General features: G+C 37.1%; 2 protein-coding genes across 2 annotated transcripts; one reads left to right on the top strand and one right to left on the bottom strand.

Moving 5' to 3' along the window:
* Positions 1-5944: 5944 nt before the first annotated feature.
* On the bottom strand, positions 5945-11006 carry LOC135935347 (uncharacterized). The gene is made up of 9 exons (XM_065477611.1): positions 10783-11006; positions 10613-10692; positions 10219-10419; positions 10080-10163; positions 9888-10025; positions 9731-9829; positions 7269-7373; positions 7073-7207; positions 5945-7014 (listed from the first exon to the last, which is right to left on the bottom strand). The coding sequence occupies exons 1-9, from the start codon at positions 10824-10826 to the stop codon at positions 6866-6868; spliced, it is 1035 nt and encodes a 344-aa protein (XP_065333683.1). The 5' UTR covers positions 10827-11006; the 3' UTR covers positions 5945-6865.
* Positions 11007-11272: 266 nt separating this feature from the next.
* On the top strand, positions 11273-12320 carry boca (LDLR chaperone boca). The gene is made up of 5 exons (XM_065480064.1): positions 11273-11565; positions 11627-11701; positions 11759-11919; positions 11970-12108; positions 12164-12320. The coding sequence occupies exons 1-5, from the start codon at positions 11401-11403 to the stop codon at positions 12191-12193; spliced, it is 570 nt and encodes a 189-aa protein (XP_065336136.1). The 5' UTR covers positions 11273-11400; the 3' UTR covers positions 12194-12320.
* The last annotated feature ends 1582 nt before the right edge of the window (positions 12321-13902 follow it).

The following is a 13902-nucleotide window of genomic DNA, read 5'->3' as shown; positions in this document are numbered from 1 at the left end:
TCGATCTATTATTAATGAATTAATGAACGGTTTATTAAACGCAAAATATGCGTGCAACACTCTACATCTAAAGATTAATCAATTTTTACAAATTTTCGCTGCTTCTCTCAAAGTAAGTTTTCTTGCTGTACACTTTTGGATATGATATTTTTCACAAGTCTCGCCACAGAATTTACATCTACAATCATTATTATAGGCTCATAGTGAAACGTTACATTATTACAGAAAATATGGTGATAGCCATGACAAGCAAATCTTGCAAAAATATGCCTATCAGGATATCTCGATCTATTATTAATGTCTTTTTTCTAGTTGAATTGAAACACCAGATTGATTTTTAAATTTTGTAGTCGCGTGTGACGCAAGTTCATGAAACGTGCTGCATGATTTATTAGCTGATCGAAGTCAAAGTCCAAGCGAAATTGGCCGGCCTTAAATATCGAATCGGACCTGTATGTGAGTGCAGTGCGAATTCCCAGAGACGCGAGAGGATTAAATTGAAACGAGCGCTGCTGCGGCGGGGTGAGCAGCAGCATTTTGATTTCCATCTGCGCTCTGCGCGAAATGAAGAGAGCCAGAGAACGAACGAAGGGTCTCTTTTTAATATTTCCAATTTTACACGGGCGCTGAATTTATTATTCACTCGGCGCCGGTTTTATTTTCGCCTCTGCACTCGGCATGTCCCTCTCTCAATATCCAATATGCACGCTTGGGCCGAAATGAAAAGGAATAAAAGGCGCTCTTTAGCCAGTCAGGGCCGGCGAGCACACCTTGGAGATATGAAATTCAATCTTTGGTATTAGAAGAACAATAAAAGTTTAGAGCCGGCCCCGATGGCGCTTGTACCTTTGCGTATACGTGTGTTTTTACGCGGCGGCGGCGGGCACGAAATAAGAAACTATGAGTTATAGAGGGGAATTTGCAACGCGCGCAGCAGCACAGCAAACGGCAAAGAAAGACTTTACGACTCTTTTACCTTTGTTTCCCTCTTCCCACCTGCGCCCAATAAAATGGAAAACGAAACATATTAAAGATATATTGACGTATGGCGGCATATAGCAGCAATAACTTTATATTTCCACGTTTTATTTACCGCACGAGAGCGCGCGGTTTTGATGTTTCAATAAATTTATCTCGCGCCGCGCGTATGATCCCTCAGCAGCATCAGCAGACGGAATAACAACAAAACACACACGCGGAGCATCCGTCTTTTATATATTATTTTGTTTTCCTCCGCCGCATAATTCGCTCTCGGCTTGCAGCAAAGGAAAAAGAATAAAAAGAGAGAGAATATGGGATCCGCTATGATAATTTGGCTGTTTGTGCCGCGCCGAGGGTTGCGAGAGCGCGTTTGCCCTGCGGAGGTGCAAATCACGCGCCCCCGAGACGCTGCTGCCGCTTTGCTCCTGCTACCGGTCAGCCCGTGTTTGCTATTCAATTCACAAGGGACACACGCGCACAGACAACTTGCAGATTTCGCCCGTTTTCCTTTATCTCTGTGTGTGTGTGCAGCGCGGGATATATAGCTGCCGTATCCGTTTTGCTGCATCATCGGCCAAGGCCGTGAGCCAAACACCCGCCGCCGGTCATCTCTCCAGGATCACATTTTCTTTTTTTATCGCTCATTAAACATTTTAGCTCTTATTTAGGAATTTCCTACAAAATTAATGCTCTATTACATGATTCAAAAACGCTTTAAAAATAATTCAAGCTGCTGAATTTCACTTTTTATAACTGTTGTAACACTGGGGTAGGTGGTAGCCCTTTCCAGTTGCATAGAGCAATTATGTAAAGTAGGATTTTGAGCTTGTGAATTTTTGTGAGGGAGTAATCAAACATAGGAGTATGACGGGGTTGATACAATTTTAAACTCGTTTCCTCTTCTCGATTTTTGCTCGGTCGAGCATTTTCAACGATCGCGATGATACAGATTTCTCTGCAGCTAATATGAGTCTTGTTTTGGAGGTAAATTATTACTGCTGATGAGTCCTCCGGGACCGAAACAGCATAATATGTACCGTAAAGCATGATGATAACGTGGTTTTTCATTTTTCCTTTAAAAAATTCAATATCTATCCTTCATGATTAAATCCGCAAAGAGCTAAACGATTTTAATAGTTTGAATTTAAAAATAAATATCGTCGTTTCACGAGGTTTTGATCAAGGTAATATGCGTCAACTTGTTTTCATTCCACATTTAACTCTCTGTCTGTATCGTATTTTCAGAAGTCTTAATGCCGCATCAGTGGAAAACATATTATTTAGCATTTTGATTGTTATTATAACAATGAAAGTCTTTTCAGGAAGTGTATACAACAGACAATTTTAAAAATTGAAAACTTGTTTTTGCACCTCATCTTTGTTACATATTATAATTTAAACGAAATTTCCTACCAAAATCGTCGTTTAAAAATCCGATTTCAACACATTATTATTAATTGGTTTGGCAATAGAACGCTGCTATTGCTTTATTTTACCCCCTTTCAATGCGTGGATTTGTGGAGTCCGTTTGATATATAAATTTGTGGGACCCTGTGTCAACTGTATGAAACAGCTGAATTTGCCAATTTATAGACATTTTAACAACCTCAGAAAATATTCACGTTCAGTTCAAACGAGCCGAACTTTTTTACAGAATTGGCCACTGCCTGCCCAATTTGTCCAGACCAAACTAGGAGCACCAAAGCAACCAGATCGACAGCAGCTTTTTTACGCTTTGACATCCAGGATACAACGAAAAGTTCTGCTTCTTCCACACATGCATGCCGGATTCAAATGCGAACTAAACACAACATGCAAGGTTGTAAAACTTTGCGAAAGGTGAAGGGTTTCGCCAAAGTAGTTTAACATCTATTAACATTTAATATGTGCATACCATGGCGTATATCACCACAAATTAATACGTATAAATTTTATAGGAGGGAGGAATGTTTTTTTTTTCGTTGTACAAGACTAACGCAGTCATTTTTTTGTATTTAGTTATTCATTCCTGAGTTTCAATTAAAATAATTGATAACTAACAAGATGATTCTGTATTGGTTCCAATAAGAAATTAAATAATATTTAGAATATTTTTTAAAAAATTATTTCATAGTGGTCTAAATTTTTAATCATCAAATACCTTAATAACAATTGTAAATTGGTGTTTAAAGTTGAATTATCACTAACGCTTGCGCCACGCGTTTCACAGTGGCAAAATTACGACTGGTTATTGCACACAACGCGTGGAACGAGTGGGAATAAATCGCGAATTTATTGTTACAAATTACTCCTTAATGGGGGGGGGGGGGGCACGCTGAAAGCGCGGCGTTCGCGATTTTTTACGATGGCGCATGAAGTGCGTGCATCCACCTCGACATGAACAAAATCGCAACAAAAATGACACTCGCAACGCATACGGGAGAGGAGAGAGACAAATGAAAAAATGCGCGCTGGGGTGCGAAAGCCCTGTTGTTTCATTTTTCCAAACAACGTTAGTCCAAATAAATGGAGTATTTATTCATTTTTTCCGTGCGTACGCGTTTTGCCGCCCTCTTCGTTATTTATCTCGGCTTTCTCTCTCTCTCTCTCTCTCTCTCTCTCTCTCTCTCTCTCTCTCTCTCTCTCTCTCTCTCTCTCTCTCTCTCTCAGTCGGGCGCTGCTGCTTTTTTACAAATGAGTGGGTGTTAGGATTTCGTTAGTCATTTATCAGCGCGAGGGTTTGTCAGCGCGGCGCGCGGCAAACGAGGAAAGACGCACTGAAAAATTGCGCAATGTTATCATCTGCAACAGCCCCAGATGTTTTAGGTGACAGAAGGTGATTTGACTAGCTCACTTGATACTTTGCAATCGCGCCCGTCCGCCCGCCTGGCCCGCGCGCGTGCAAACAATAACAGCCAGCTTACGCTCAAGGGCAGAGAGAGAGAGAGAGAGAGAGAGAGAGAGAGAGAGAGAGAGAGAGAGAGAGAGAGAGAGACGCATGTGTTTGCTCTCTTTAACGAGCCTAGCATTCTTTATTTAAATAACAAAACGTATCATCGTGCGAATAATTCGAGGATTACTACAGCAGCAGCATAAAAACGACCATCTCGTTGCGGGGAAAATAATTGCGCGGCGTGAGAGGCGCGAATATCTCTCGCGCAATTGGACGCGCCCGCGCACAGTGAATAATTAAATTGCATTTATCAGTTTTATCGCGCAATTTTTACGCTCAACTTTCGTAATACCCTCATTTGTTATGGTCTCGGGGCCGCTTCCGCGCGCATTAAACACGCAAAAATAATGAAAAGAGCAGCGGAGATAATCTAATTTGATTAATTGCACCGCCCCTTTTGCGGAACGAGGCGGCGGATTGAAAAAGTCGCCGCCGCCGCCGAGCAGATGCGTTTTCTGCTTTAAACTCGAAGCCGTCGTCAATCACGCACAAATCATTCAAGACAGGAACGTACATTCATTTTCGTTTATCAAAATCACCCAAATAATGCAGCTTTCACTTGTCAAGTCATCAGAAGTTCAATTTATGAAATTTATTTTTTATAGTGTTTTAAAATAAGACATTATTTAATTCATGTATTTTACTGTTACTGCACTGAATATCTAGTCAATTTCCTCGTTTTAAGGATGTTTTAATTTGGCTCCACAATTGATTTTTAAACGACTTCAGACGGTTTTGGGCTCCTGCATGATGGTTTCAAAGTGGGGCTCAAAAGTCTTGGAATTAAGTGATTTGTGCTCATTTGCCGTCCATATGGAAATCAGATGCACAGAACATTATAGTCGATCGTTTTTTTAATTTCCAGGAAAACGTGGGCTTAAAACGGTAAAACACCAACATCATTTAGGTGTAAAATATAAGTTAAATTTACTAAAAAAGAAATTTCCTGTGCATTTTTTTGTCGGACTTGACGAATTAATTTAAATGGTGTTGAAGCTCATCTCATGCGTGAAATCACGCAAACAAAACACTTTGCTTTGTGCTGACCAAAGCAAAAAAGTATAGAAATTATTCTCCTCTAATTCACACGTGGAATGAACAGATTGACTTTGGGCAGTTTGTCCTTTTCACTTCTTTGCGATGTAGCGAGAGTGGGAAAGAGAGCAAAAAGCATAATTTAAATTGAGCTTATTTTCTCTCAAGAGTGCAGTGTCAGAAATAACGACCATAATGGAGCGCCATTCATCATAATCCGTGCATTAATGACTAAATGAATGGTAAACAACATTAATTTTGCCAAGTCGGGCCATTGTGCGCCTGCCACCGCGCTCCATACGAACCATTATTTATATGCTTTTAATCTTTTGAGCGGGTGTGAAATGATGATGATGATGACGACGACGACGACCGTGCGGTAAGTTCGAGGAAAAAAGCTGCAGGCTTCCAAATTACACATCCTGCTGCAGAGGATATTATAGCTGCAATAAGCGACTGTGAGCACGATGACGCTTAATAAAAATTAAAATCGGCAGCTTTTGTGACACCACTAATGGCTATGAATTATTATTTATTATTTGTAAAAAATGTATTTATTTGTGATTTAATAAGTAACACATGTTTTATGATTTTTGTGATTTTTACAAAAGATAATAAAAAAATATTAAATCTAGTCCTCTGGCTGCCCAATGTAAAAGATGGCAAAAGGTGGTCAATTGAGCGACTCGAAATGCTCTCTGTAAAAGTATATTGGTGTCGAATAATTGACACACGTCAAGAGAAATAACTACTTTAATTTATTACATTTCACAAAACGGGGTATTGAAATCTGGTGATAGAACTTCCTGTCTCAATTTGAAGTTTATTTGAATTGTATTTATTGCTGTGTACTATGAAATCGGATATATCTTTACTGTCAGAATTTAGTATTACATTAAATAATTAGAAAAATTTAATTTGTCACTTAATTATGACCTAATTAAAGTTGATTTGAAAAGAGTAAATCGCAATCGAATATTCTGGGAACTTGAGATTCTGGAACTAACTTGGAAACGTCTGTAAGTTTCTAGTACCAAATAGTGGGGAGAATCACATCTCAAAAATTACTCAACTGGCTGGGAGGACTCGACAGTCGACATTATCTGGTTTTCGCACCTTTAGAGGATTTGAGGACAATTTCTGGCGTTTCAATAAAAGGTCTTGGTGTGGAAAGGCGAAAAGATGGTCACGACTGGGTCCAAGCTTCTCTGCTGCCACTTGGGCCCTATGTTATCTGCTTGGCGGTGTTAAATTGGATTGGGACCGGGTGATCTCATAGAGTACGGAATTTTCTGAGCAGTGGTTCAAGATGACAAAGTGGCATATATATTCAACAAATTTAGTATAAAAGCAACTGTATATTAATGAACAAACTTACTTAAACAATAAGACAAAATTTGGTTTTAAAAGCGTATAAATCAGTTTCCAACTCCACATAACAAATTGAAAAGCCTTTCCCCATAAAATATAATGGATAATCATGTCCTGGTATGATCAATGCAAAGACAAAAAATAAATTTTTAATTTCTTGAGTCGCTTTTAATCTTTTGCCTGATTTCAAATCCACCTCATAAAAAGTAAAGTCAATACCAATTTTACTTGTCTACATTCCCTAGCAAGGGTCCCCCTTATCCAATATAAAATATAATAAAATAATGATGGGAAAACGTGCAAATTTTTAATTTTAATTTAGATTTATGAACGGAATTTAACCGTTCAAAATAATTTGTTGTGGATAGGCCAGGCATTCAACATTTAAGTTATAAATCATTTTCACTTGTCATTTTGTCTATTTATATCCATTTATTTTTAAATTGCGAAATATCAACACGTTTCAAATGAATTGGATGAATCTTTGAAAGAATTTAGCTTTTTACATGGTCCGACAAACATTAAAACAAACATTCAAATGAACGTTCAAGTCTTCTTCTGAGCACCAACTTTAGAAAATGTAAGCTTACAGCTGCCATTTGGCGATTGAGTAAAGGTCCATTCCCTCATTCCACATTTGCTTCTGTAGGTTCTTGGTGCATATGCAGACACGAGATCATCCCGCGTTAGGAACCCTAGAGCAAGGAGCAACTCAAGTTTATCTGTAAGAAGTAGATTTTAAAGAGAACATACTTGATTTCCGTGCTGGTTGGAGGCTTGTTAGGCTCAAGCCTAGAGGCTTCTGCTTTGGTTTTTCATGCACCGAAGGAGCACCATCGATGAAATTCCTTCCATGCTTATGAATTGAGTAGTCCTTATTGGTATTTTCTATAATTTAGATTTGATATTATTTGAGAAAAAACAATTTGAAAATTCAAATCAAATATACCAGGAATGTGCAGCACTGTGTCTGATTGATCTTCAGGAATACCAGCCTCTTCAGAAGAAGCAGATATTTCTCTCACGGTCGTCAAGCCACCAGTTTTGTCTTGACCTGAATTAAGTTTATTATTTTTTATTCAACTTTACTAATTGCTAGCCCTAAAAAAACTCTAGGGATGCAACGTTTCAATTTGGTGGAAAATCGTTAAATTCAAATAGACTTCCATTGTGTGGATCATCCGCTCTGATAAAATTTTATCAATTTGATTGTTTATTAATATAACTTTCTTTTTTTGCTCTTTTTATCCCTGTCCGAGGACCGGGAAGGGCGCGCACTGCACTAGCATGAATGCTGAAACCCGGGTCGGATAATTGAAACCCGCGAACGGATAACATGGGCGCACCAGGCCGCACCACCCAACCCACTAAAGGGCCACTTGCCTACGCACCGAGGACTGCATTGAAACGCTAGACATTCATCCCGTGAAGCCAAATCACGCATGCTGGAAAGGTGCAAACCAGCAAGTAGCGAGTCGGCGCCGGTGCGCCTCCCAGTCCGTTGAGCAATTTGAGCATTTCGAGTCACTAAACTAACCACTTTTTGCCATCTCTGACATAGGGTAGCCAGTATTAGATCTCCAAACTGCTCAAATACCTCACATTGATACTCTTGAGAGTGCCTTAACAATGCGAGCCAAATTGATTTAAAATCAGTTTTTGCTCAATTTAGATTAAATTTGATGCATTGACAGTGTTTGGTGAAGTAAATCAATTAGTACGTCATTAATAACATTCCAAAAAAATATTGACGTTTCCCTAAGTGTTTATCCAAGGTTTTGCAAATATTTAATGGTTAATCGTACAGCAAAAAACGTATGAATTCCGAGAAATGATTAAATCCAGTCCTCAGACAGGGATAAAAAATAATACTCTATTTTCTATATTAACCTTATTTCCTTGTAGTAATTTTTACTACCCAAAAAGAAAAAAGAATTTCCTTTCCAAGAACTGAAATAGAGCTATATTACCTGGTGGTCAGCTCAGAAGGTTTTAAACATTATTTTGAACCATTAGTGAGCTGTTTGCCACTTTCTCAGCCAAAGTTGAGGAAAATAAAATATATGCATTGCCAAGTAGGGTCTGCACAGCAAAATATTGCATTTACATAATATAAATAAAATAATATAAATAAAATCAAACCTAAAAACCATATTGAGGGCAGTGTTTATGCACTGCTAATAAGGGCACAGCAAGTCTTGGTCTGACCCCCCCCCCCCAGAAAAAACAGTAAAATATAAACGCGATAAAATGAAAACTGGCTACAAAATTTATGGAGAATTTTATGCCTCAAAACTCTGTCCAGTTAAAAGTTTTATCATGTTGATATTTCTTAAAGAGGAATGATAGTGAATTTCCCCGCAAAATCCTTTAACACACATACAGATTGGGTCCTAAAAATCATATAGAGTTAAAAAAAATACATAGGCAGCACTGTAAATTTTTGAGAAAATCGGCCTCAAACTTAGCTTTGTTTTAAATGGAGAATTTTCAACGGAATTGTGTAATCGCGATTTTCTCTGAAATTCCGCACTTCCCCAAAAAAAAGACTGGCTGTCCGATAGATCTCGATGAGAGGATTCCAAATCATGTGAGAAAACATAGTGTAGCACTGTAAATTTCGTAGAAAATTCATACGCAGTCTTTGATAGCCATAAGGGTCCGAGTTTGCCTCTGAAAATCATTGAAATTATTGAAATGAAAAAAAACTTTTTCTGAGATGATTCTTGAATAAAGTAACTTAATACTGGGTATTTTGATTTTTCTCAAAAAAATTTTAAACGTTATTTAACGGACATCTGAAATTTTCAGACGAATTTTTTTCGAAAATTTTAAATTTGAGAAAATTTTGCTGAGTGGGAAAAAACTGGAAATTTAATCAGCTCTCTGAACTTAGGCAGTATTTAACGCTACTACGAACTGGTGAATTTTAAAGGTCATGGAAAGCCAAACACAGATCCCTTTTAAAAATCTGCAATTTTTGAAAAAATAAAACATTTCTTACAAGACTCAAAAGCACTATTTTTTATTTTCTCATCATTAAATTTTCACAATTTTTCTCACCCCGGAAGCAATTAATTTCCTTTGCTAAAAAAAGAAAATTCGAAAAATTTGATTTTGGGGCCCTTTTGGTCAGAAGGACATGGAAAAAATAGGTTGGTTAGGGTTAACTTTACATGAAATTTAATTTTTTTAAATAAAAAAATCACTATCATTCCACTTTAACTGGTTGAACAGGACATTGCATCAAATGGTTTTGTCAAAAATAGAACACGTATCATCACTCCAGTTCCCTTTTCAGTAGATTGCAAACCAAGCCTTCTAAATTTAGTATAAATTGTGCTGGCTTGTAGTCCTTGATATATTAAAGCCGTAGCAAATTAAATGCTTTGACTGTCAACTGAAACTCACCACTCATCTCCAACAACACAGGTTCCGCAGCCTCGCACGTAGTTCCGTTCCCTGACATGTAATCACCTGAAGCTGTGTCTGCCAGGCTCGTCTCTCCATCTTAATTTAATGAATATCATATATAAACTCCTATATTTAATTTTGTTTTAATAATTACTCTTGGAAGTATACGATAGATCTGTGTTCTGCTTGCTGTTCATCAAAACTTTATTTATTCTTTCAGGAGAGGCTGAGATAACTCCATGACTAATTGGTGGCCGCTCTGACAGAATTTGTACTTTGTAAGGGGAACCACCTACAAAATGAGGATTAATTAAGTTCTAATATATGTCATTTGCTTATCACAAACCAGCAACAGACCACACATCATTGAGTCTTTCACTCGCTGTCTTATTAACTCCTTTATCACTTATGATTTTTCCATCTTCAGGCACTGAAAATTTATATTTTTAAAATATTATGAATAATGTAGACCCGAGAACACTCGCCATTAATTCTATTGATGACAACACTGCACGGTTTGATTTGGGTTAGCAATTTCTCATTTTCTAACTTTTCGCCACTGTTACCACTAACTTCAGAATACTTCCTTTTCTTGATGACCACTTTAATTTTGTTTGACGTCGCAAACCTATCCAATGATATTGCTTTCACAGGACTCAGTTGATCAGGGGGTTGCCAATCTGGATCTGGAATTTTTGTGAAATATAACATCTATATGCTATGATTTAGAGCTATTTTTGCTCAATTTTAGAAACTGTATACAATAAATATCATACATACATAAGCGAAAAAAAATTATTTTAACTGTCCACTCTTCGGCTAGATGCCTTTCATAGATCTAATCCATTCCATTATATTTATAGATTCATTTATTCTTACCACTTATATCCATGCCACTCAAATACTTGTTTGACAGGCTCAAAAAGAGGTTAGAAAACCGATGTTGTGATCTCATTTTACTGAAGCAAACGGGTGCAAGAGAATTAATTTGGTTCAAACAGTTGTTGGACACTAGTTATTACAAAATGAATTTTAATTATTTTACATACTTCTGCTCCATCAACTGGAGAAGATTCTGATTGCTCTGATTCATTTTCGGCGCTACCGTGTTCAAAATCCAGGATATGGTGGGGATGTGGTCAAGTTTTTGTTATTATTTATCACTAGAGAGGATGAAAGATCAACTCTCGTGTGTCTGTCTTTCAAATAAAAATGCAAACAAAAATCAAGGTTCTGCCCAGTCCTATCGCACTTAGTCAACAAATTCTATTCACTATGGTATCAAAACAAAAATAAACAGACAGACATTCGCACCAACAAAAAAAAATTCAGCTGGCTAAAAAAATGAAAAAAATAAAACAAAAGCTCTTAAAAGATCAATAGTTTTGTTAAATTATTATTTTCTTATGAAATTTCATTGTAATTTTTGAAAAGAATTTCTTATTGTGAGCTTTAAAATAGGAAAGTCAATTTAATTTTGGTTGGCAGCATTGTATATCCAGACCGGTGAACCACGCCCACCTGAAAACACAAACATCTAAGGTTCAAGCAGTTCACCAAAGCGAAATGATCATTTTTCCTCTTTCTTAATCTTAACCAACCCCGAAGCGTTACGTGGAATCAACCGAATTTGAAGCCTAAAGCGTGAACTATTGCGTGACTTGTGAATGATGAGAGCCATGAGAGGGCTGCTCTTGCTTTTCTTGGTCTCTGTGGTGTTTATTTGCTGCCACAGCAAGAAGGCACCTGACGGATCAAAGCCAGAATGGGCGAAAAAGGACATTCGGGATTATAGTGATGCAGATATGGAGAGACTACTGGATCAGTGGGAGGTACATTGTATCATTAAGGGAGTTAAAACATCATTTTTACTAAGCAATCCTCGAATTCTAGGAAGACGACGAGCCACTGGAAGATGACGAGCTTCCAGAGCATCTAAGGCCACAACCAAAAATAGACTTAAGTCAGGTGTGATTTGAAAAAACTTCCTGAGATTGTAGATTTTGACTGATTTTTTTATTTCAGCTTGACATGTCAGATCCGGAGAAGATGCTGAAGATGACCAAGAAGGGCAAAACATTGATGGCTTTTGTTAATGTGGATCCATCCTACCCGAGAGAGAAAACGGAGGAGGTCACTCAGCTCTGGCAGAGCAGTCTGAGGAACAATCACATCCAGGCGGAAAGGTGGCTATTTTAATGTCTTACTAGAGGGTTGCTAATGCAAATTTAATTAGGTACCTGATTGGTGACAACAGAGCAATTTTCATGTTCAAAGACGGCTCAGTGGCTTGGGAAGCTAAAGATTTCCTCGTTGAGCAAGAAGGATGTCAGGAGGTTGTCATTGAAAACAAAAAGTATCCTGGGTTGAAACTGGTATGATAAAATTAAAATGTAGATAAATATCAGGAGCTAAATTGTTATCTTTCAGAATCTCAAGATGAAACGAGAAGAGCTGTGAGGCTTTTTGCAACAAGTTACCAATTGTCCCTGCCTCAAAGCCGGAATATTGTGAGCATATTTAATAATGCCACACAAAAGGTTATTTTTGCGGTGTAAATAAATTTATGGTTATCATATTTGGATAATATGATTTTTTTTATTGATTTAAAAAAGAAAATCACTATATAGAATTAGAATATAAATATATGTGATTGGGTGGTGAGATATTGGTATTATCTTTATAGCCGATCCAAATAGTTCCAGACTTTTGATGAGGAAAGGGGTGACAATTTAGTTCTATCGGCTGAAATAGTCATTTAAGGAACATATTTTTTATTTAACCTTAACTAATGGCATGGGCAAAATGGGGAAACATAATTTGAATTTTTACACAAGCCTGGTTGTCATTCGACATTAGCACAGAACACTGAAAAGTTTGAGGATTTTTTTAACTCAAAATGAAGTGATCTGTATACTGCCAAATTAAGACCAATTATTTCAGCTCTTGAACTAGCTTGGCTGATTATGAAAACTATATTGACTGTATCGTAATGACGTTAACAAATGAAATATATTCTGGCATAGCTCTTGACTAGATTGAATACCAAAATTGCTGGATTTCCTACATTTTACGCTGCTAACATTCATTTTCTATTGAAGAAGCTACTTGAGGAATGTTGCATTGTTAAAATAAAATCCGAAAAATGTATTTTGCTCATATTATTGCCAAAAGCGTCAATTATTATTTTCTAGGCTAAATTTGGCTTTACTTCTAAATCCTTTAATTTCTACCTAATTCTTTTGCATATTTTAGAATCCCCTTTTAATTATAGCAGATTCATTTCGCCTGTCCCTTAGTGTCTGAAGCGCCAACAGATGGCGCAACTGTATACTTTAATAATATGTTTATTCTAAGGCACTTCCACTGCGATTTCAAACTCGATCCTGCTACTGAGCATTCTTCGCTAAATATGCTTTCTTTTGGCGTCCTGGAAACCAAAATTGGTTAAGCCAATCGCCGTAGAGTGGTGAAAAACTATTTTTTGAAATAGAAAATCTTTTCCAACGTTTCTACGGCGATGGCTATGGACTGATTTAGGTTTTCAACACGTCAAAAGAAAACATATTAAGTGAAGAATGCATATAGTAGCTAGTAGCAGGATTGAGTCTGAATAAATGCAGCTTAACAGTAGGGTTCGGTATATCAATTTTGATATGATATTTTAAATATCATATCAATATCATCGTTGATATTTTGAATATCAGAAAATATCAGCTGATATTTAGGAAAAATATCTGATATATCTTGATATTTTGGTGTAAAATATCAAATATCATCGCAGATATTTAGAATATCATATCAATATCAGATTTTTGATATTGTTTTTGGCGCGAGTACCGATCCCTTTCCGTGCCTTAAATTAAATTTATTACAAAAGTTTACGCTTGCACCACCTGTTGACGGTTTCGAACACTATACTAAGGGTTTATGCAACTGGTCAATTTAAGAAAAAACAGAGTGGCTCTAAATCTTACGTGGAAGATAATGTCTGGATGGTTAGCTATAACATTAGTGAAAACTATTATTTAGGGAAAATTAAATAGCACGTTTTCGTACTATACACTATATACAGCAGCTGTTTCGGCTCCGCAGGCGTCAGAGTTTTATATTTGGATTTTGGATATTTTCAATTGATCAATTGCATAAACCCTTAGTGTTCAAAGCCG

Source organism: Cloeon dipterum, chromosome 2, assembly GCF_949628265.1.
Source record: "Cloeon dipterum chromosome 2, ieCloDipt1.1, whole genome shotgun sequence".
In the NCBI taxonomy this organism is placed as follows: Eukaryota; Metazoa; Arthropoda; class Insecta; order Ephemeroptera; family Baetidae; genus Cloeon; species Cloeon dipterum.
This window is presented reverse-complemented; position numbering and strand designations above follow the sequence as displayed.